Below are 22,789 nucleotides of genomic sequence, written 5' to 3'. Positions count from 1 at the left end.
TGGGGAGCCTGGCAAGACCTCCGCCACCGTCCCTTGGTCCCTGGAGAGCCCTGGGTTTGCAAGACTCCCAGGGGCTTGACTGGGCTGATTTTTCAGTTCATTACACACAGGTCATCAGTTCCATCTCCTTTCTCCCCTGACCCAGCTGCTCATTGACAAAGGTCGGCTGACTCAGGCTGGCACAGTTAGTGAGCAGAGGTCAGCATCCGGGCACCTCACGTGGGTGTGGGGCGTCAGAGCTGAGGACGCCTCTGGGTGTGGCCCTCAGGAGGCAGAGGCACCTGTGTGCCGCGCAGGGCACTTCCACGCAGTTATAGTGGCTCCTGGTCATCTGAAGGATAGAGCACAGGCAGCATTCCTGGCCTCTGCAGAGGGTCTGGAGGACAGAGCTGAGTGAGCCCTCTGCTTGGTGCTTCCAAACCGCAGTCCTCTTCCACGGAATCTGCCCCATTTCTCTTTTCTGAGCCTGCACAGTCACACCACTGGAAAGGGCTGGGAGTTTGCATTTTGGGCTTGCGAGACGAACAGTGTAAGTGGATGCATTTGGCCTTGTTGATTGGAAAGAGGCCAGGAAACTTGTGCTCAGACTCCCCTGGTCCTCCTGCCTGGGAGGGAGGCCTGCAGGGACAGGCGGTGCCCAGGGAGAGGCCCGTGGGGTGAGTGATCCTCCCCGCCTGGCTTCTCAGAAGGACGCAGAGCAGGAAGGGAGAGTTCCAAGACCCAGGTTAAGATGTCACAGCTCTCATTCCTGGCTGGGGACACCTGGCCAGGCACGTAGACTTCCTGAACTCCACCTGGAAAGATGAGTAATGATATGCTTGAAAACCAAAAACAAGAAAAGATTTGGGTTGATAACCTGCTTCTCCTGGGCGAGTTTTCCAGGGCTGTGAGTGTTGTCCACTATGGCTCGGGGAGAATGATCCCGCCTGGTGATCCATCAGGAATATGGTTCCAGGGGGTGGTACGGGTGAGGGCAGGGGGCAGGGGCCTCTCCGGGAGGAAGTAGGAGCCGGGGCAGGGGCAGCCCTGGGAGGCTCTGGGTGTGGGATGTAGGCTGGTGCCCCAGGGGACGGGCAAGTGGAGCATTGCCCAAGAACAAAAGTAACCAGAATGAGGGAAAACGATAGCTTGCCCCACTTTGAGAAAATAAAGGTACCTCAGCATCCAAAGATGCGAAGTGTGCCCCACCCCCTGGGTCCTCCAGCCTCGTGGGGAGCAGAGAGGGTGCCCGCCCCATCTCAGAAGGGCATACACTATGGGACCTCATCTCATTTTTCACGTTCTGTAGCTGAGCCCTATTTTCTTCTCCAGAACCTTCCTGTTGCGGAAGTTGGGGTCCGTTCATTCAGCCAGTGTTTATCGAATGTTCTAGACACAGGGCTGCAGTGGTGAAGGAACACACCTGCTCCCCTCACAGACCTCAGCAAATGGGCGCAATACAGTATAGAACTCAGAGCACGAGCTCGAAGGAAAGAGGCAGGATGCTTCCAGGGAGCTGGACTCGGGAGTCTGGGTAATCCAGGCCCGGAGAACAGCCCGGCAGAGGGCCTCGCCTGGAGGGCCCAACGCAGCTGTGTCACCCAGGCCTCAGAACCCAGCGAACCTGCTGGGTCACGGAAGCACCGGTCAGGGGTGTCCTGCGTGGCGCCCAGGTTCACGCGCCAGTGTGTTTTCAGAGAAGCATTGGTGGTGAACAGGAATCTCAGCCCCATCTGAGTTAGAAAAACAAAAGACTGTAATGACTCATGTTTTGTGTCGTGTGAAGAGGTGGAAGCAGGAACCAGGTGGAAAAACAGGTCTTGAATTATAAATACAAGAGTTCAAGGACCAGTCATTCAGGATGAGGTCAATATTATGGGATTTAAACCAGAAATTTCCATTCTAATGGTAGCCTCCACTGCTGTTTATATCTGAAGGAAAATTACCCTTAAAATGGGTGTTTTCTGAGCAGCGTTCAGTACTGTCAGTTGGTTTCTCGAGAGGGACCCCGTGACACTGGGACACTGCTTCCATGATCCCATTTCCCATCTGGGGCTTGGGGCACCATGAGGAAAAGTCCCTTTGTCCCTGGCCCCCTTGCGAGGGTCTTCCCACGCCCACCTACTGTACTCTGTCTCGAGGAAGGTGGGCAAGCCAGGTGGTGATACGGAAAACTTGGAATTTGAAACCTCACCAGACATTATATTTAAGTGAGCCTAAATAGTGTGCTCATTTAGACACGATTTTAGAAGGTTGGAATTAACAGAATATTTAACGTGCTACGTTAAGCGTTTGTTTCTGAAAGGAAGAGTTGCCATAATTTAAAAGCTCACAGAATTTGTTTGGAAGTGACTACCTCCCGTAGATTTTAAAAGATACCTTTTTATACACTCCATTGTCATTATAAAATACTGGTTTGCATGTTTCATAAGGCTGTTACTATAAAGTTTTCACACTGACCTAAAACGTTTAGTATTGCTGGTAAATGAGAGTAAGAAGGCTAACAGGCTGCAAGGTCTGTGGTGCTGCCGCCCTTCCTCAGATAAGAAGGCAATGTCCACGAGGTCCTGTGGCTCGTCCCGGGTCCCGTGCTGCCGTGGGCTGCAGCGTGTGGGGACACGTGTGGTCCACGGCATGCCCTGGGTCACATCATGCAGCAGAAACGACAGTGTTTAAAACCCTTCCATCTATTCTGTTTCTTTGTATATTATTTTCAGAGATAAAGTACTATGCTTTATGTCAAATTAAACTCACCGTCAGGGTTACTTATCTGTTCCTTTGTTAGGGGCAGTGAGGGGTGCCCGGCCTGACCAAGGCTCCCTGGGCCGGTCCCACTCCGTTCGACGCAGGCTGCCATCTAGTGGCATCCGGTGGGGCTGCAATGGCTCCATGCTGCTGCGCGGCTTTTCTCCCTCCATCCCTCCCTTCCTCTTGCCTTGCCTTCCTTCTTTCCTTTCCTTCCTTCCTTCTGTTTTATTGAAATACAGTTGATTTACAATGTTGTGTTAATTTCTGCTGTACAGAAAAGTGATTGTTATACATATATATATTCTTTTTCATATTCTTTTCCATTATGGTTTATCACAAGATATTAAATATAGTTCAGTTCCCTGCGCTATACAGTAGGACCTTGTTGTTTATCCATTCGATATATAATAGTTTGCATCTGCTAATCCCAAACTCCCAATCCGTCCCTCCCCCAACCAAAACTGCACCACTTTCCATGGGGCTCCGCGTACTTCTTAGGTTGCAGGAAGGCTGGCAGATACACGTGTCCCTTGTCATTCAGAAAACAGACAAACGTCAGTCACCCTGATACGTAAAATACAGATTGGAAACAATAGTCAAGCATAGATTGGCTATAACTGTCATTGAGAGCTTAATTTTTCCCTCCGTGGTCTCTACTTAAAAACACGTCCTGAATTTTCACATTCTGAGTTCGTTATCTATTTCAGAACAAAGGCTTTTTTCAAACTACTTTTAAACTAAAGAGAAAGCTATGGTTTTAGGGTTTTTTCTCCCTTATTTGGTGTTTTGCAAATTACAAAAGCAGCGTGTGTGTTTATGGTGAAACAATGCAGAACAAAGCTATGCTAAAGGCCCCCAGGAAACCAGTGCTTTGGGGTCTGGTGTATAGTTCTCATCTTTCTCACAAGAAATACTACAAAAAAGAAAGTGGGGTCCTCATTTTATGGGCACGGATATCTTTGTAGGTGAACATAGGATTTCTGGAGCTTCATTTCTCTGGGCAATATTTATCTATTGCTGAGGAACAGTCAGGAAAGACACTATTTAAACTGCAGAGCAAAACAGCAACAGGCTTCTCACGGTAGCTTGATGTTCTGTTCAACTGAATCTTCTCTTTCCACCAACAGTTAAAATACCCTCTTTATTTTCATCTCATTCATATTTGTTCTGCAAACTAACTTATTCTAGGGAATAAAGGCCTTGTGTCCAGGAGATCTAATGAATGGATTCTGCAGCAGAGCAAGTGCTGGACAGTAACTTTTCCTTCGTTGTTGGAAATTTTCAGGAATATTTGTATTCCCAAGTGGAGAGGAGACCCACACTTGAAATGCTAAAATCTTCCTCATGACTCAGAACATCGGTCGGGGGCTCCCTGGGGCTCTGCCAGGGAGGATGAGATAGAACCATCTTAATTGTGGGCCATCTACAGATGTTCCAGAATATCTAGTTAGGCTGGTGTGACATGCACATCTGGAAAAATATAAATATATAAGTTTACACACGCTAAACGCACGTGCCAACAAATGGCAGGCGGTGTGCGACATGGTAGTGAGTGAGCTGTCTTTATCTAACAGGCTATGACTGCCACATCGAGTGTGAAAAAGGATGCACGTGGCCAAGAGTGTCTGGAAATCTCCTGTCCTTGGAGGCCAGCCGGCTGTGGCCCAGTGGAGAGGAGAGTCCTCTGGGCGGAGGCAACGCCAGAATCCAAAGCCCCACCCACCCAGGGGCTTATTTAGCAAAAGCTGGGAGTGAGGCCAGCGCGGCTCATCCCGCTGGCCTGGGGGCTGCAGCTCCTTCACGCCCTCTCAGGACAAGAAGGAGACTGGTTAGCTGGGAGTAGAAAGTTCTTGCTGAAGCCCCAGATGTGAGCTGGGTGCGTGAGAACAGATGCAGTGGATTTGGGAGGCAGATCCGGGGGCAGAATTGGATCTGTCAAGCAGAAGAGCCTTGAGCTCGACTCTCCTGAGCTCAGAGCTGGTTTCAGAAGTTGCCTTCTTTTGAATTAATCAAGTATTTTGTACGATTCCTTCTGATCCCCTTGGTCGGCTGATTAGCTCTCACGCTTTGCTGTGTTATTCTAGCGGTTACTTCAGGCATCCTGCCCTTGGAAAGCAGGTTTGAGGAGCGTGAAGGAGAGAAGGTGGCAGTCAGTGAGCCTTCTTGGTGGGGGACAGGATGGTGAGGATGTGGGCATCCAGCCCAGCACGGGCCCAGGGTGGGCAGAGGACAGGAAGTGCGCGTCTTTACAGGAAATCACCGCCATTACGGCATCCTGACCTGTGCTTAGCGCCTGCACCCACATGCCCCGTGCATGACGGCGATGTGGGCAGTTGACCTGTTCACGAGCCGCTCTGCGGTGGCCTCGGACCCAGACCCGTTAGGATTTGTCCACCTGCAGTCTGGGTGGTCTGTGGCGTAAACAGTCAAGGGTGACTGCAGGGTCCCAGCTCACTCACGAGGTCTCCTGGATCAAAGGTGTGATCCCACCCGTCACGGGCATCTTCAGTTGACTCCCTGGCCATCAAATTTAAGAACCTCTGAGCTACAGGAGGTGGGATTGGAGGCATGATGGGAAAATCCAGAGAGTCTGGAGACAACTTGGTGCAGGGTTCTCTCGCCCTCTGGGACCTTTCCCATGGACTTTCGGAAAGGAGCCCTCAATGTGCCAAAAAAAAAAAAGAAGAAGAAGAAAAAAAAGAGAAAGTTGGCCTTTCGTTGGATGCTAAGCAAAGAAAGAAATAGCACCAGTGCAGCCTCAGACTGTTGACCCCAACAGACCCTCACAGGGCAGGGGTCTCCCGTACGGTTGAAGCAGATGTGCTGTCTTGGGGCTCCACAGGCTGCTGGGGTTCCCGCAGAGACCCCTGCTTGCAGCAGGGAAAAGAGAGGATTCAGAGACAGTCCAAACAGGAAAGATTTTGAAAAGCCAAATTCTTGGGGTCCCCTTTTTCACCCAGCAAATTCTCCTGTACCGTCACCCACCCCCAGCCAGCTCCCCACATCTGGGTGTCTGTCTCAAAATGTTTACACTAGAATTTTCACGTTGACTCAGTTACTCAGAAGCAGTGGAAAAGCTGCAGTTGTGGCTCCACTGCTTTCTCTTGCTTTGGAGACCAAGTGTAGTGAGAGTCAAAATTAAAACTGAGTGGTTGCATCTTCCAGCCCCCAGAATGCTGGTCATAGTCTCACGTTCCGATCATAGTAATTGTGGTGGGTGAACGAGGCTGGTGCCTGTCCTGTCCCACACTGTGTCCTGCACACATGTAGAAACTGGTCAAGTCATCCTGTTCAGTTCATTCACAAATCATCTTCCTGTGGAAGTTGTGAAAGTTGAAAAACCACACGGTGAAATTCAACCAGGCTCACTGAGCTGCCCGTGGGCCACCGCTGTGACACCAGCATATCCGAGAGTCTCATGGCAAAGGAGTGTTTAAAATCACAAAGCAGGGGAAGATCCCACATGCCGCGGAGGGGCTGAGCCCGTGAGCCGTGGCCACTGAGCCTGCGCGTCCGGAGCCTGTGCTCCGCAACGGGAGAGGCCACAACAGTGAGAGGCCCACATGATGCAAAAATAAAAAAATAAAATCACAAAGGAAGCTGATGCTTTATTTTATTATTATCTTACCCCCTAAATCCAGATTCTCCGTTTAATGCTTTTAAGTATTTAATATTTATCCATTTTCCTCTCCAGGTTGAAGAGAGACCAGAAAAAGACTTCACGGAGAAGGTAAGGAATTTCTGTAGAGCTTTATGTTGTGTCATCTATAAACCACGAGGGTCCCGAAATTTATGGATGAAACTAACAAGAAAATATATTGCTTGATCTTTAATAAAGAATTTCACCACGGAGTGAACAGGACTAGTGGGTGGCTCACCAGGCAACACACAACCTTTGGGGTCCCCGGGGGCGGGGGTCACTTCCAGTGTGCATGCTAAACCTGCAGAACGGTGAAGGAATTCACGACGGGCCCAGCCATGGAGCTTACGGTTACTCCAGACAAACCCTGAGCGTCCATGAGGCCCCTCGAGATGAACCTCTTTTTCTTGCTCACCACAAACCCACCGAAGATATTGCAGTTTGGAACCTGAGTTCAAGTAAAGGTACCATCCTCGTAGACTGAGAAATAATCCTGGTTTGGGCTGAAATCCCATTTGCTCTTGCCACTTTGCAGGGGTCTCGTGGGCTGCCTGGCCTGTCTGCAGCCACACTGGCCTCCCTGGGTGGGACTTCCTCTCGAAGGGGCAGCGGGGACACCTCCATCTCCATTGACACTGAGGCCTCCATTAGGGAAATCAAGGTAAGACCCTCTACTTACGCGTGACCTAGAGAAACCTTCTGTGAAAATCAGTCTTCAAGTAAAGTAGGATTTAATTTGTGAAGTTCCAGCTCTTTCTTCTCCGTCTGGTCTCCCCTCCCTCCCATTAAGCTTGGTGTTCTAGTAACAGTAGGGCCCGGCCCGGTTCTTGTTCTGCAAGGAGCCGCCCCTGACTTCCCCGCCCCGGTAGGGCCAGCACACCTGCGCTGGGATCCCTCAGCTCCCCGGGCACACCTGGGCGAGACCCCTCACCACGCTGCCCTGAGGCGCTCAGCCACCTCTGTACACAGAGCAGAAGTGGACATTCCGCCCACAGCACTGGAAGGTGCTGGACACGGATCACTCGCTGCCCCCGACAGTACCACCCTGCCCTTCGCGCATCCCCGCCCTCTGCCTGCAGCGTGCCCTTCCTTTCCCTCTGTCATATGCGTAATATGCCTTCAGTAGACCCCATCATGGTATTTTAGTGATCTTTCCTTCTCCCACTAGTCTGTGGACACTGTTCTCTGTTACATCCTCAACACTGAGTGTGTGACAGACAAATGGGCCTCTGCTTGTTAAAGTCACTAGGGACGTTGCATCTGAAAAGGAGACTGTGCAGAGGGGAGGCCGAGTCACCAGACCTCGTGTCCTCTGGAGAGAGCGCCAAGGACAGGGAGGCTCTTCCGGGGCACCAAGGGCAGGGAGGCTCTTCCGGGTCAGGTTTGGCTTCATTTAGGGACGAGCTTTCTAGTGATGAAAACTGGTGAAAGGGAACCAACTTCCATTGGTGCTACCTGAACAGATGGATGGCAGTCGCCAGGGAGGCCAGAGAAGAGCTTAAGCATCAGGGCTGGTGGGACTAGGTCCCCCTGCAGACGCCTTCCAACTCCTGTGCTTTATAAGAACAATGTTTTGACTTCTGTTCCTGAAATGTCCCTCCCTGTGTGGTCCCTCGGCCTCCTGCAGCCCTTTGGTCATCCTTTCCCGCCTTGAAGTGGAGTTGGCTGCAGTCATAATCTGCATCTGGTCTTGGGGTTGTGAGCATGACTCAGTCGTTCAGTAAGGATTTATTGCAACTCCAGCTCACGCCAGACACCAGCCCCTGGGAATGTGGCGGTGAACGAGACGGGAAAGTAGAGTCCTTGGGCTCTGTAAGGGCAGGGACAAGGCTTTGCTGATTTCTGTCTTCCGTATCTTACTGTGTGTAGCACGGAGCAGAACTCAAAAGAGCTTGAATGAACTGTTAAGAATGAGTAAGTTAACCTGTTCCATTTTCAGAAGCTCATTTTATAAAACTGCGTAAAAATATTTGAAGCCACATACCTTTGATAAAATTGTGTGAAAATATCATATGAGATACACCTACATTTTCATCTTTGTAGTGTTGAAATTCATCTTATTTTCCTTTTAACGCTTAAAAAAGTTAAACGAAGATCGCTGCTCCAACTACTCAAATAAGGAAACCGCCCAGAAGTAGAAAAGAATCAGAGAATCGCCTCTCCTTCCTTGTGGTCTCTGTCCATTTTTCCCTTTAACATCATTTGCCTTTTTTGCCATTTCCCCCAGGAGCTCAATGAGTTAAAGGACCAGATTCAGGATGTAGAAGGCAAATACATGCAGGGATTGAAGGAGATGAAGGTACCGGCTTACGGAAGTGTGGACTCACGATATTAACCCAGCTTAACTTTAAAAAATCCTACAGAAGACATTCAGACTGCATGCTCGCTCTGAAGAGGCCGCAGACTGTAGACCTCAAAGTGGCAGGAATGCTAGTAGCACGGGTGCGCGTGCTCAGGGTTTTCCCAAAGGCAGCTTTGAAACCAAGACTCGAAAATTGTAACTCCTCATTAGCAAATGTTACTAACATGTTTCCTGGTGCATGTCTTGGACTCACCTCCCCACCACACCTGGCTTAAAACCAGTTTCTCATTTCCCACAGAAGCAGACCCTACACTTGAAGAAGGGTTTTTGGTTTTCTTCACTTTCCGCAGTCCTTACATACAAGGAGGGCTTCAACTTAATTTGCTTCTCAAAACACCTGATGTCTCCCGATAAGGAAGTTCTGTTGCTGTGCTTTTGAAACACACAAATTATTTGCATACTGCGCCATTTTGCTAATGGAAGCAGTGTCTGAATGTGTGTCTTCTCGGATTTGTTTGAGTAAATGACACGGTACTCGTAGCAAGTGGCATTACTGCATTGTGCCGACCAGGAAGTTGAGTTGCCAGGCTCCGTGAGGTGAGGTGGGGCATCAGGGACTTTATTCTCTGGCTTCACTGGGCAGCTCGGGCAGCTCAGGAGTCTAGCAAGAGATGGTAACTCTGTTCCTTCCTTTTCAGCTCCTGAGAAAGTACCCCCAAACCAGTCTGAGTTCGGTATCCCAGGGGCGCCAAATCACATGACTAATTAATCAGTTTCCTATTTGTCACCGCTCTTTAAAAAGGGGGGAAAATTAAGATTCTGGCTTTCAACTCCTACCGGAGTTGGAAAGAGAGCCATGGAAGCAGCGCAGGAATCACTGGTCCCACCTGAAATCCTTGCCCTGGTTTGCAAGTGCAGGCGAGAGCAGCGCTGGTCTCCGCAGAGCCTCCTGGTAGCAGCTGGCACACGCCCGACCCGCCAGTGCCCGCCTTTCTGTAGCTCAGGGTCCTTTGCACCTGGGATGCTGCTCTGTGTTCTCCCAGAGTCGTCTCCCGCTGGTCTGTGCTTCGGGGTCCACACGCTGCTGTCCCCTGGGGCCTGCCCTGCCGGTGTGGGAGCCCCGGGGTTGAGGGGGGCATGTTCACTTTGCAGGCCTCTTTCCCTGGTTGTCTTTTCAAAGGAATGAGCTTTGTCTCTCCGGGACCTACCCAGTGAGGCCTGTGTACCTTGTTGAGTTTTCCTATGGGTTGAACATGTGAACTTCCACTTAAGCCTTTCCTGGTTCATAAGCCCCAGTGGGGACAGTGGGCCGCTGGCGGCAGGTGTTCTACTCCCCCTCCCCAGCACTGGCTCTGTCCCAGGTTCTGGTCACGTGTCTTGAGTGGTTACTTCAGACACCTGTACAGCGGGCTACAGAATCAGATTCCCACAGCCAGGGCTCTGCTGCCTCTGTGACCGGAGCCCCTTCCACCCAGCGTCCCCCTTGTCCTGATGACTGTGAGTTATCTTCACCCCTACACACAGTTAATAACTAATTTCCTGAGTCATGAGAATCGGAACAAATTGAAAAGGGAGACTTTGGGGGCATTTCAAATTGCCATGTGTTTCTTCTTCTGATTCATTTGCTCCCAGAAATAAAGTCTAAATTTAGGGCTGCGTTTTCGGAGGTTTTGTTAAAAATACTGAACTAATCTGTGTTTCTGTTTCCTTACTACAATTTCGAAAACATGACCTATTTTCTGCAGGACTCACTAGCAGAAGTTGAAGAAAAATATAAGAAGGCCATGGTTTCCAACGCTCAGCTAGACAATGAGAAGACAAACTTTATGTACCAGGTCGATACGCTAAAGGACATGATGCTGGAGCTTGAAGAGCAGCTGGCTGAGTCCAGGCGGCAGTACGAGGAGAAAACCAAAGTATGTGCTAGTGCGAGAAAGAAGGGTGGAGTGTATATATATGTAAACGCTATATGTAATTACGGACGGGAGAATATACAGATATATAAATGGTGTATGTAAGGATGGTAGAATATATATATAAATGATATATGTAAGAATGGGAGAATATACAAGTAAATGGTATGTATAAGAATGGGAGAATATATATATACACAGGCATATGTATATAAATGGTATATGTAATTATTGTAGACTATATATATAAATGGTATGTATAAGGATGGGAGGATATACCTACGGTATAGGTAAGAATGGTAGAATATGTGTGTGTGTGTATGTATATATATATTTGGTATATGGTATCTACACATTATACGTGTGTATGTATATATTTGCGTGTGTGTGTGTTTTTTAAAAACAATAGTTCTCCACTTGCCCTGGAAGCCCAAACATATAAGAATACCATGCTCTTTGCTGAGGGACTTGCAGTATTGGTATGCACAATTTCAATATGTAAACTGGAGACAATTTTACTAGGAGGACATTTGTGTGTTTTGCATATAAGGTGAAATCATAACCATGAAAAAATCTGCCTATGAAAGACCCAGCATGCTTGGACAAAGCACAATTAGAGCCTTCAAGATTTTCCTGTTAACATACATTTCTTCATTCTTACTTCGTTATCTCAACACTAGAGAGAAATTGTTGCAAGTATCAAGGATTTTAAGAAAATTATATTCATTTGTTTTCTGCTGATTGGGAAAAGACATGGTTCCTCCACTTGAGAATTAAAAACCTTCATTAACCTCAGAAAAGGGTAGAATCTTATTTGGGCTTTCATGAAGAACCACTGGAATATGTTAACTTATGTTATCAACAAAAAGCGTGAGCATATGTTGAAATTAATGACAGTAGGCTGATTTGGTGAAGGCTGGGCTTAGCTGTTCTTTGTGAGACAGCAAGACATACTTGTTTTTCATATTTTAAGGAATTAGCTGGTTTTTCAAATCCTAGAATATTATCCAGTTTTTCAGAGTTGCTGAGATAAATAGAAAATTTAATTTGTGAGTGTCATTATCTTTTTTTTTCCTAACTAGCTATATCCTCTAAATCCCAAGGGTTGAAGCCAAATACCATGACAACTCAGGGGCCTCCTTCTTTCACTACTGTAGTTGAGTTAGAAGCTAAAGAAGAATTTTGTCCATGAAGTTCCTGGTAACTGAACTCTGAAACAAAGGAGAAACTTCTCATGAGACCTGATGTCATGAAAGCTTTCTTTGAAACTAATTCATAATTTAGGAGCAGAGAGTGTATTCTGAACCCACTTGGGTGGAACAGTACTGTAATGCCTTCTAAATTACCCCTAGAATGCCCTCATTTAGGCATCAGGAAGTAGACCAAGAAGCCCCAAATCTAATTCCAGAGAAATGGGGTGATCCTGGAATGTTGACCCAAGGTGGAGACCATGGGCGAAGCAAAGCCCGACAGACATGTCTTTGTCACAGCTAGGAGGATCCAGTCACCCCCAGACTTCAGAAAGTGGGTGAGCACATGATGCCAGGATGAGCTAAGGTCAAATCCCTTCTAAAATAACTGGTAACGAATTGAGGGAAGGTGTTCCCTGCTGTTCCCTAAACTGCTGGCAGCTAGGTGGGTACCACACCATCGTCAGGGACTGCGCTGCTGTGCTGTGCTGAGTGGGAGACGAGAGGAGCGTGTTGCCCGGTTGCAGGGATGAGTCTCATGCAGGGAAGGGTTGGACTGGGGGAGCGGCTTTGTGCTGACAAGGGCTTTGCTTCCCCCGCCTGTTTCTGTTTTGTCTCTGAGGTACAGAGCTGGCCGCCCACTGTTAGTGAGATAAACTCGCCAAGGTAGACCATCCCTTTTTGCCCCAAAGAGTATTCATCGGCATATTTCAGACTCAGGGATGATTTTATTACCACTCTTTTGCAAAGCTGCCTCCTCCAGGCCTTCAGCAGACAGCTTGGGGGCCTTCCCAGGGCACGGCTTACCTGTAAAGAAATCGGGTCATACTGTCAGCTGTGCCAACTCCTCAGGTTAATTTTTTTTTTGAATTTTTGAATTTTATTTTATTTATTTTTTTATACAGCAGTTTCTTATTAGTCATCCATTTTATACATATTAGTGTATACATGTCAATCCCAATCTCCCAGTTCATCCCACACCACACACACCCCCGCCCCTTTCCCCCCTTGGTGTCCATATGTTTGTCCTCAGGTTAATTTTACAGTAGATCGTAGGGTTGTCTTCTAGAAAATCCAGAGAAACTGGTTCATGTTGTTAAAAAGGCCTTGAGGGCTTCCCTGGTGGCACAGTGGTTAAGAATCTGCCTGCCAATGCAGGGGACACGAGTTTGAGCCCTGGGCCGGGAAGATCCCACATGTAGCAGAGCAACTAAGCCCGTGCGCCACAACTACTGAGCCTGCGCTCTACAGCCCGCGAGCCACAACTACTGAGCCCCTGTGCCACAACTACTGAGCCTGCGCACCTAGAGCCCGTGCTCTGCAACAAGAGAAGCCACCACGATGAGAAACCGGCGCACCGCAACGAAGAGTAGCCCCTGCTCGCCGCAACTAGAGAAAGCCCGTGCGCAGCAACGAAGACCCAGCACAGCCAAAAATAAAAACAAAAAAAATAAATAAATTTATTTTTTAAAAAGGCCTTGAAAACTGTGATGACATGGTAACAGGTAATTTGTTCCAGGTAAAGGTAAATCATAAGAACGTGAACTAGAGTGACAGAAAAATGTGATTCCACTTGAACTTGAACGTTCTTCTCCTCCCTTATAGGAATTTGAAAGGGAAAAGCATGCCCACAGTATCCTCCAGTTTCAGTTTGCTGAGGTGAAAGAGGCCCTGAAGCAAAGAGAAGAAATGCTTGAGGTGAGTAGTTGTTCCCGTTTTTCTCTTCTGTCCTTTTTCTCTCTTTGTGTGTGACTTACGAGCATCTTGCTGGGTCATTACTAAAGCCACCAGTTTTCTTGAACATTGAGTTTAGGCGAATTCTCTATGCCTCGTTTGAGGAGACAGTTCCTTTTATTAGTGAAGATTCTCATTCTTTGGTGGTTTTGTGTTTGTTTGAGGAGGTGTGGCAGACCGAATAATGCCCCCCAAGATGCCCATGTCCTAATCCCTGGAACTGTGACTATGTCACCTTACTCAGACAAAGGAACTTTGCAGATGTGATTAAGTTAAGGACCTTGTGATGGGAGATTATCCTGTATCATCTGTATGGACCCAGAGTGATCCGAAGGGTCCTTGCAAGAAGGAGGCAGGAAAGTCAAAGGCAGCATAGGAGATGTGACCACGGGGGCAGAGGTCAGAGCCACGTGAGGAAGGCGCCACAGACCAAGGACTGTGGGCACTTCTAGGAACTAAAAAATGGCGGAAATAGATTCTCCCCTGCCCCAAGCCTCCAGAAAAGAGCCCAGGCCTGCCCATGCCTTGGGGACACCACAAGACTCATTTTGAACTTCTGAGCGCCAGAACTGTAAGAAAATAAGTTTGTGTTGTTCTAAGCCACTGAATTTGTGGTAATTTGTTACAGCGACAAAAAGAAACTAATACAGACTTGACTTTTTACTTTTTTAATTTGGTTAGAACTCTAGTGCCTGTAAGTGAGAAGTTCACTCCAGCTGGTTTTCTTCCTACTCTTGGAGCTGGGGAAAAGGACAAGGATAAAGTCCCTGCATCCTGAGAACGAACTCGGGATCAGTGAGAAAAAATGGTGCCGGGACCTCCAAGGGCGCTTGCTGGCTCAGGGGTTGTCTACACTGCAGAGTTGCTTCCCGTTTAACCCTGTATCTGCTTTCTTTCTATCTGTTCCTATTCTTCAGGAAATCCGACAGCTACAGCAGAAACAGGCGAGTTATATCAGGGAGATTTCTGATCTTCAGGAAACAATAGAATGGAAAGACAAAAAGATAGGGGTAGGATTCTCAAGTCTTTGAAATCGGTTCAAGTGGGCAGTCTGCTTAGCAAATTGAATGCTTTCAGAATCTTTGGTTTGCAAAAAGGCTTGTATGAGTTTGCATGTGACCCCCGTGGGACACAAAACGAATAAAAGAGAGACGACATGAACTTACCCAAATTGACATTAACTCCACATTGGAAGTGGACTTCCAATGTGGAGATTCTCCTTTGGTCAGCATTCCCGGGCTCCCTGCCTGCCTGTGAGCAGCCGGCGGCAGAGAGATCAGAGGAGTGAGGAGCCTGCTGGGCGGGTCCACGCGTGGAGGCTCAGACCTCCTGGAATTCCCTGTCCCGTGTTGCCTGGGCTTTTTCTCCAAGGGCTTCGAGGAAGCTGCAAGGTGGCAGGTGCTGTGCCTCACGCATCCCCACCTTGAGCCTCCCCAGGGAGATGTCAGCCCCTCTCGCTCCACAGGGAAAGAAGAGGCAGCCCATCTGCATTTAGGAGTGACGAGTAGGGAGCAAAGAACACGCTTACTAAAGTGACAGCTGTGCTCCGCGATGCCAAATGGCTTCCCAAACACGGCGACTCACTCCCCACGGCTCTGATAGCAATCTCTAGATGTTGAAGCGAACGTCAGCGTCTTTACAGCGTGCAGCTGCACCTTGCCTTCACTCTGATACGCTCACCGACGCTTATTTAAGATCTCGTGTGCATGTCTGTGTGTGCGTTGTGTTTGCCTCAGGACCACTTTACGTTCATCTGTGACAACAAACACCGAGAATCAACGTACAAAAACAGTCTAAATGACTAAAATAGTTGTCACTGGGGGTTTGTAAACGTTTCTTCTTTTCCTTTATTTATCCCTCATTTAAATGGGTGCATGGCTTCTGTTCCTTCTCCAGCTATGCCGTGAAACTGCAGACTAAGCCGGGAGAGGGTGTAAAGCAGAGAGCATCCTTGAGAACGTTAACGTCTCTCAGGGAGCATGCACAGTGACGTTTCTTGGCTGGCGTAAACTGAGTGCAGAGCTTAACACTGCATTGTGTTTGTATCTTTAAGCATAGTCTATCGAATGCCCTGCTGGTGTTAGCCTTTTACATAGTAGAAGCCTCCTTCCTAGTCCTGCTTCTGAAGTCGTCTGCTCACCTGTGCGAATCTTCTCTCTCTTTGCTCCACTACACACTCAGGCATTAGAGAGGCAGAAAGAGTTCTTTGATTCCATAAGGAGTGAACGAGACGATCTTAGAGAAGAAGTAGTCGTGCTGAAAGAGGAATTAAAGGTATGAAGCCAAAGTACAGTTTTTAAAAATCCAGGCGACAACAGCAAATTCCAGGATTCTCAAGGATGAATGTGTGTGGATAGTGGTGTTCATTGATTTTATGTCGTTGATTTTAGTTCTGTTAATAAAATCAAATCGTGGGTTAACTGACCCCCAAAGAGACATGTGAAGTCAGTGTAGATTCCGGGGGGTGTGCCTATTGTCTTTAGATGTTTATAGGCATATCTGATCTTGGATGCAACTCTGATTTCCAAGAATTTTTTTGATAGGCTGTCTAAATTTTTTCTCAAACTCACCAGTAAATTCTCCAGGACATTACTCCAAGTTAGAGAGTGTATTTCTTTCTTATATTAAAGTCTCGAACCTAAGGACCTCTGTAGCTGGACAGTGGCGTGGCTGACACTAGTTAGACTTGGAGACCCCGTGGATGGTAGGAAAGTTCTGTCTGGGCCATGTCAAGGGGTCTTCAGCTGCTGGCTGGAAACTGAGTAAAATAAACCAACAGGCAGCAGCGGGGGTCAGAGCTCTGGGTGGACTCTCGACACCGTAGAAGGTGGTGTTGAGTCTAGGAGGTACGGCCACGGGCTGGCGCGTGTATCGCCAATGGAAACATCCACGTCAGCTACTTATAATGAAGGGTCAAGGGCTGGCCAGTAAGCCAGCAGGGAACAGGCTTAGAGCTCACATTCGCAGTGCTGCTTCTAGCCAGGGTGTGAGTACAGGGTTGGGAATTCCTCCAAGCAGAAGAGAAAGAGCTATGGGTGGCAGGAGCGGGTAAGGGAGGGGGTGATCCCGGGTGAGGGGGGCATCCTGGCGTTCTGAAGCGTCGCCAGGTTTAAAGTGTTTTGCTGTGTAGCGAGCACGAATTGTATTTCTTACGAATGTCACAAACCTTCCATCCAAGTTTGATCATTCCTCTCGGAACACGTACATATTTCTTTATCTCTATCCTTTTAAAGAACGCAGCCGGGGTTTTAGAGGTGAAGACCACTCTATAGTGGCTTGCTCGATGCTCTGCTTCCTGGCAGCCTGCAGTGAAAGAGGATGCCCAAGGAAGGTGTTTTGTCACCAGCACACTAAGACGTGGATGGGAACATGTAAGGAAGGACCCTTGCAGGAAGACATCCCAGATCAGTGTGTGTTGATAGAATATTTGCAGGGGTGCAGCCTAGCGCTCCTCTGTCTCTGTAGAGTTTTCCTCTGCTTAGGGAAAAATAGGGGTTTTTTTAATTATTATTTATAAAAGAAAGTTTAACCTAATATCACTTAGTGAGTATTACGATGAGCCTGTTTTTATTCCCAGAAACATGGAATAATCCTAAATTCAGAAGTAGCTACCAATGGAGAGACTTCAGACCCTCTAAATAATGTTGGCTACCGAGGTTCTACAAAGATGACAAAGGAAGAGTTAAATGCCCTCAAGGCAACAGGGGATGGGACGCTAGGTAAGTACTTGTTTTCCTGTGATCCTCGTGTCTTCCAGTCAGCACTGGTTCACCTTCCATGCATTGGTAGAGTTGACATAATCATCACTGATCGATTAACAATCACCCAGCATGCCCTTCGTTCTGTCACTTCATGGGAACTTCCTGTCAAACGATGCCATCACCCACGTGTGTTGTCCGGCATGTACCTCTGTTCAGTGCTCACCACCGATGGCTTAAGACTACGTTTCTTTTGCTTCTCAAAGCTGCCAGCTGTGAATACAAGGAAAATAATCTCAAAATTAAGTGACCGTGTTGATGGTTCTGTTGTATTTGTTTTTCTTCAGTTATGTGCCAGACACGGCGTTGTGACTTATTCTGTTACAGAATTGTCAAAAGATCAGAATAGCAGAACCGTAAAGTAAGTTAGTTGACTGTATTTGCAAGCCAGTGCTGCAGATCCTGTGCACCATTAAGCGTTTTGAGAGTCTGAAGGGCCTGTGGACAGCAGATGGACAAGTAGCCCTGGGTGTAGGTGAGATGGACGGGGAGCCCTGGGTGGTGAGTGCGGTCATTGCGGAGGGCTTTCCCTACCAGCAAGAGTCTGAAAACGTCCGCCCCTTTGTCAGAGGTGATGTTCCTTTGTATGTCACATTTTTGCTTCTGAAAGAATGTAAATTGGGAAACCCAATATATTGTAGGAATATTTTACACAGTTTTCAAATATCTGAAAAGATTCACCAGTTAATATTTGTCGTAATATACTTGGCTTTGGGATAAACCTTCTGCATGTGGTGGGCCGCCTGAAGTTGTAGCCAGCAAATAAGGCCTCGCTCACAACCATTTCCAGCTTTTCACAGTGAGGCTGAGATAAGGTCAGGGACCAAGGCTGTAGTTTCCACTTGGAAGGTTCTTCATGGACATGAAGAAACCTGTAGGCCCCAGCTTCCCAGAACTGGCTTTCCGGGAAGGTGCCTCATTACCCTGATGACTATTCAAGAAACACAGCTCTTTTCATTGTGTCAGAGTTGCTGAGGGAAGATAAACTGATGAATGTCCATCCTACCTTTATGTTCCCTACCTGAGCAGCTAGAATTTATCATGCTGCTCTTGTTCAAATATACATCTTATAAATCCTTGATAACTGTTGTGTAATGAACACTTAAAGGACTAGAAACGTCAGTTTTGTAAGTGGTCTTCGTGTGTTTTGTTGTTTTTTTTTTTTTTTTTTGCGGTACGCGGGCCTCTCACTGTTGTGGCCTCTCCCGTTGCGGAGCACAGCCTCCGGACGCGCAGGCTCAGTGGCCATGGCTCACGGGCCCAGCCGCTCCGCAGCATGTGGGATCTTCCCGGACCGGGGCACAAACCCGCGTCCCCTGCATCGGCAGGCGGACTCTCAACCCCTGCGCCACCAGGGAAGCCCTGAATGTTTCTTTTAAAAATTATTTGAAAGCTGCTCTCAGAGCTGCATGATATTCAGTGCAGTTTGACAGCTGGAAAAGTAGGAGTGGTCCCCGTGTGCATCCAGAAATGAGAATGGGGACCACGAACCTTCCGTCCTTCTGAATCCCCTCATCTTGGAGAGTGTGGCTGCCTGATCCAGAGCTCTTTCTTATTTGTTAAAACTTAACTTCACCTTTGAAAGTCAGTTCACCCCAGGTGGCACCAGTAGCCGCTCTTGCCTTTGACGTGGCGGCAGTGGCCTCCGCTGATCCAACATTTGCTAACGCGATGGCTGCTTTGCCGCACAGAACTGGCAAAGGCTTCTGTCCGTGCGCTTCTCTGATGGCTCTCTCTCTTAGGAGCGGGGTTGGCTGGGAAAGAGAACATGTGTTTACATTGTAATGTATGTTGTGTGGTCAACCACGTCATGGGGTCCCTTCAATTTTCTCAATGGTCTTTTAGGAAGAGCCAATGAAGTGGAGGTGAAAGATGAAATGGTGGAGAATGAGGGGAAAAGAGAGATCTTGCAGAACACTGAGCAGAGACAGCACAAAGAGGACCCAGGAGAGGACTGTGTGGACACAGAGGTGTTACATCCTGGTGACAATGCCGAGGACCAGAAAGCCTCTGAAGACAGTGCCCCCTCCCCAGGAACGTTAGTAAATTCTGGGAACGAGGAACAGGTTCAAAGCCAGATTCTGGAGAACACTTCCTTCTTTGAAAGCACACAGCAGGTTGAGTCAAGTGAGGTCATAAACAGTGAACTAGATGGTGAAATCCCAGGTCCTGGGATTGGGCAGCGCGGCAGTAATGCCTCGGATACCAAAAACCAAAGTAAAGAATCTGCAGAAGAGTGGGAAAAAGAAAAACAGGAAGATTTTGAAACCAACATGGAAGAGATTAGCGTAGGACCACGTCAGGAATGTGCTCCTTTGCAAATATCTGAAGTTGGAAGGGAGAGCAGTGCAGACACTGGGGAGCAGAGTGGGAACCCCACAGAGGCTGTGCCGGAGGCAGAGCTCACTGGGTTGGGGGAGCAGGTGGGCACAGTAGCCTCAAGTCCTCCAAGGGGTATCGATGACACAGTGAGTCACCGTGAAAAGTGTGAGGTAGATGCTCCGGAAGGCTTGGACCCAAGCTCAGGGCATGATTCAGAGAAAGAACTCACCAACCAGGAAGTAGCTGAGTCCAAGGAGGTCCCGATTCAGAGCACAGAGGTAGGTGGAGAGAACAATGAAGGGGAGGGTAACGGAAGAAAATTAAGGGATGAGAAACCCATCAAGCTGGAAGTCCAAGCCATTCCTTGTTCTCCAGAAGCCAGAAGCAGCCCTCAGGAGGTGACAGGTCCAAGTACAGTAGATGCTGAAAGCGAATCCCTAGATGTGAAAGAGCCCGATGAGGAAAAGAACGACCAACAGGGAGAGGCACCGGATTCGTCGCCCAAGAAAACGAAGAACAAGAAAAAGAAAAACAAGAAGAAAAAATCCCCAGCGCCTGTAGAAACCAAAGAGGTTCAGAAAGAGTTAACATTTCAAAACCCAGATTTAAGTGAAGTGAACGAAGAGCAGGTCGAACTTACTGACAAAAAGCCAGTTGTAGACGCGCAAAATGAGGTCACTAAAAACCCAAAACAGGTCGCCGCGGCAGGAAGCAGTGAAAACGCCGATGGTCCAGAAAATCCTAAAACTGAGTTGGATGGAGGACTTCAGCAAGACGATTATGGCGTAAACACTAAGACAAGGAAAGCAGTAGCTGATGGAGACACGTTGGATTTTGAAGATAATACAGTTCAGTCATCAGGCACCAGTGCCAGTAATAAAGAATTAGAGGAAGGGGCTAGAAAAGATGATGCTGAGGAAGACGGCACTGCTCCCAGCCGTCCTCCAGGTCCAGACAATGAGGAAGTGCCAGGCAGCGCCCTGCTCCAACATGAAGGTCCCTCGAAGGACATTAACGATGCCTGTCGAACAAAAGGCACAGGAGAGCATGTGACATCAGAAAATCGAGGCCACACAGTCAGGAAGGTTTCAGACAGCGTTAGTCTAGAAAATGATGACGTGGCACCAGCAGGCGAGGTGGGGGACTTTAATTCAGAAAGCAAGGAAGAGATGACAGGTGGACACGGGAAGGGCAGAAACAAAGAGGACTGTGCCTTGTCGTAGGTTGAGGCGGGGTCTTAGGGGGGGACCAGGACTGCACAGCAAGTCCAACTGTGAGAGACTCCACCGGTGAGACACAGAAAATGTTCTAGATTGGTATAGACGCACCGAATGCCAATCCACCAAGTTATCTAATCCTTGAAGCTGTAGACTGTTACCTGTAGATTTCTATTTCATCACTAAGGTTATCACCCAGATGAGAAGGACACTTCTCTTATTGGAGTTAGTTCTAATGGAGAGCGTTCCGAGAGCATCAAACAATAATGTACACTGTTTTATTTCTGCTTAAAATCAGCATCAAAATACTTAGCTTTGGCCTTAAGCTGATATGAATGTGCATATTCTTGACCAAATGTATCAACATCTAATTGAAGCGACCAAATAGTCTCCTGAGATTTCCGCATTATGAGTATGATTTAAATGAAGGTGTCTCATTTAAATGTATGTGCTTTCATATTTGATCTTGATATGTATAGTATAACCTGTATGGTATTTTATTTAAAAAGTACATAAACGGCCAGACAGCACATAGGTCACTGAGTGATGAGATTTGCATGTTAGGACAATAATCAATCATGTTAGGGATAGCAAATAAACATCTTACAGCACTAGGGATAGCTTACTTGCCTTTACCTCATATAAGTATTTTATCTCAGACCAATACTTTTCGATCTCATTCTTGAGGATAACTGAATTTATTTTGTAGGAGATTTTGACTTCATGACAATTATGTACCAAAGTCATTTTATGCAAAGACTTCTTTTTTTTTTTTTTAATTCTTTTCTGGAAGAGATACATGTTGTAATTGCATTTCCTACTGCAGTATTTGGCTAGGGAGAATCATTTCTAAAATTTATGTTTTTAACCTTAAAATTACTTCTCTTTCTATTTGTCTAATCATTATTCAGTAGAACAAGACAAAAAGATGCTATTCTTGTGCAAACTTCTGATTAGACTCTAACGGGATATTTTAAATAGTCGAATCGCTTGGTATCTGGTATAAATATTTTCATTTGTTGTTTTTCAGTGTATTCTTACCAGAAATTTCTTCTTTTGATCTTCCTGAACAAGATATATATTTTCTATATAAAGAAACATTTTAAAAATAATCGTAAAGTTAAATAAAAATCCATTATAGAATATTAAAATTACAGGGGAATGTACAGTTTGAATGCTGTTGACACTTTATGAGATCATATGACTTCGTATTATTGTTACAGGATATAATTGAGTGCAAAAATGACCAACACCTCAACAAAATTTGAAATAAAAACATTTTATAATTTTACAAGCCTGTGATCACTCTTGTGCTACTTGAATTCTGACTGTGGCTACATCATATCATCTTTAATCTACTTTTATCTACTTCTGGGTTGCTAGTTCCCAACTGGGGTTCTGTGGAGGACTCATGCGTAATATCCATTGTCAGTAGTGAAGAGCTTCTCTCCCGGCGTCTAGACTGGGACTAGTGTTGGACCCTCCTTGAGTAAGATCTTTGCTCGTAGAATCTCCTGTGGTCTGTGGTTGTGATGAAGAGCCCACTTGAGAAAGGTCTCCATCTTGTTGCGTTGCTTACAGGTGCCAATGCTTATTAGAATGTTTCGAAGAGGATGATGAGAATTTCAAATAAACATTGACTATTTCTGCATAAGTGTCCTGAAGCAGAGGATAATGGGACTGATCAGTTCTCTCCACTTGTGCCATATAAATAGAAAACTATGGGGCTTGCTAGAGAATCAAGTCCAAGGGCTGCAAAGGACTTTAAAGTTGGTATCTATAACTTCAGCAAAGCTGCGTTCATACCGGAAGGTACATTGGGAACAGCTCTCCTTCCTACTGTTAAAGGCCTCTGGGGAAGTGATTCAACAGCCAAACTCACTCAGTGGTGAGATCACCAAACCATTTTAACTTCTTTCCTTTCTTTCCCATGTTCTTCAACAGCACATTTAAGGGCATTACTATAGGCTTCCCATCCCTCCAGCC

General features: G+C 47.1%; 1 protein-coding gene across 26 annotated transcripts in view; it reads left to right on the top strand.

Moving 5' to 3' along the window:
* LRRFIP1 (LRR binding FLII interacting protein 1) overlaps window positions 1-22,789 on the top strand; it is a 142,529-nt gene that overhangs the window by 109,264 nt on the left and 10,476 nt on the right. For 15 of the 26 annotated variants that reach the window (XM_060301656.1, XM_060301655.1, XM_060301653.1 and 12 more), the window contains 9 exons: window positions 6,422-6,457; window positions 6,903-7,028; window positions 8,595-8,666; window positions 10,415-10,585; window positions 13,378-13,470; window positions 14,424-14,516; window positions 15,688-15,780; window positions 17,084-17,225; window positions 19,110-22,097. In XM_060301656.1, the coding sequence (XP_060157639.1) occupies window positions 6,422-6,457; window positions 6,903-7,028; window positions 8,595-8,666; window positions 10,415-10,585; window positions 13,378-13,470; window positions 14,424-14,516; window positions 15,688-15,780; window positions 17,084-17,225; window positions 19,110-20,809 (2,526 nt within the window). In that variant the 3' untranslated portion in view covers window positions 20,810-22,097. Of the gene's footprint in view, window positions 1-6,421; window positions 6,458-6,902; window positions 7,029-8,594; window positions 8,667-10,414; window positions 10,586-13,377; window positions 13,471-14,423; window positions 14,517-15,687; window positions 15,781-17,083; window positions 17,226-19,109; window positions 22,098-22,789 lie in introns of those variants that run through there. The other 11 variants (XM_030863045.2, XM_060301659.1, XM_060301662.2 and 8 more) reach the window with 5 other exon arrangements.

The sequence above is a fragment of the Globicephala melas genome, chromosome 7 (assembly GCF_963455315.2).
Source record: "Globicephala melas chromosome 7, mGloMel1.2, whole genome shotgun sequence".
In the NCBI taxonomy this organism is placed as follows: Eukaryota; Metazoa; Chordata; class Mammalia; order Artiodactyla; family Delphinidae; genus Globicephala; species Globicephala melas.
This window is presented reverse-complemented; position numbering and strand designations above follow the sequence as displayed.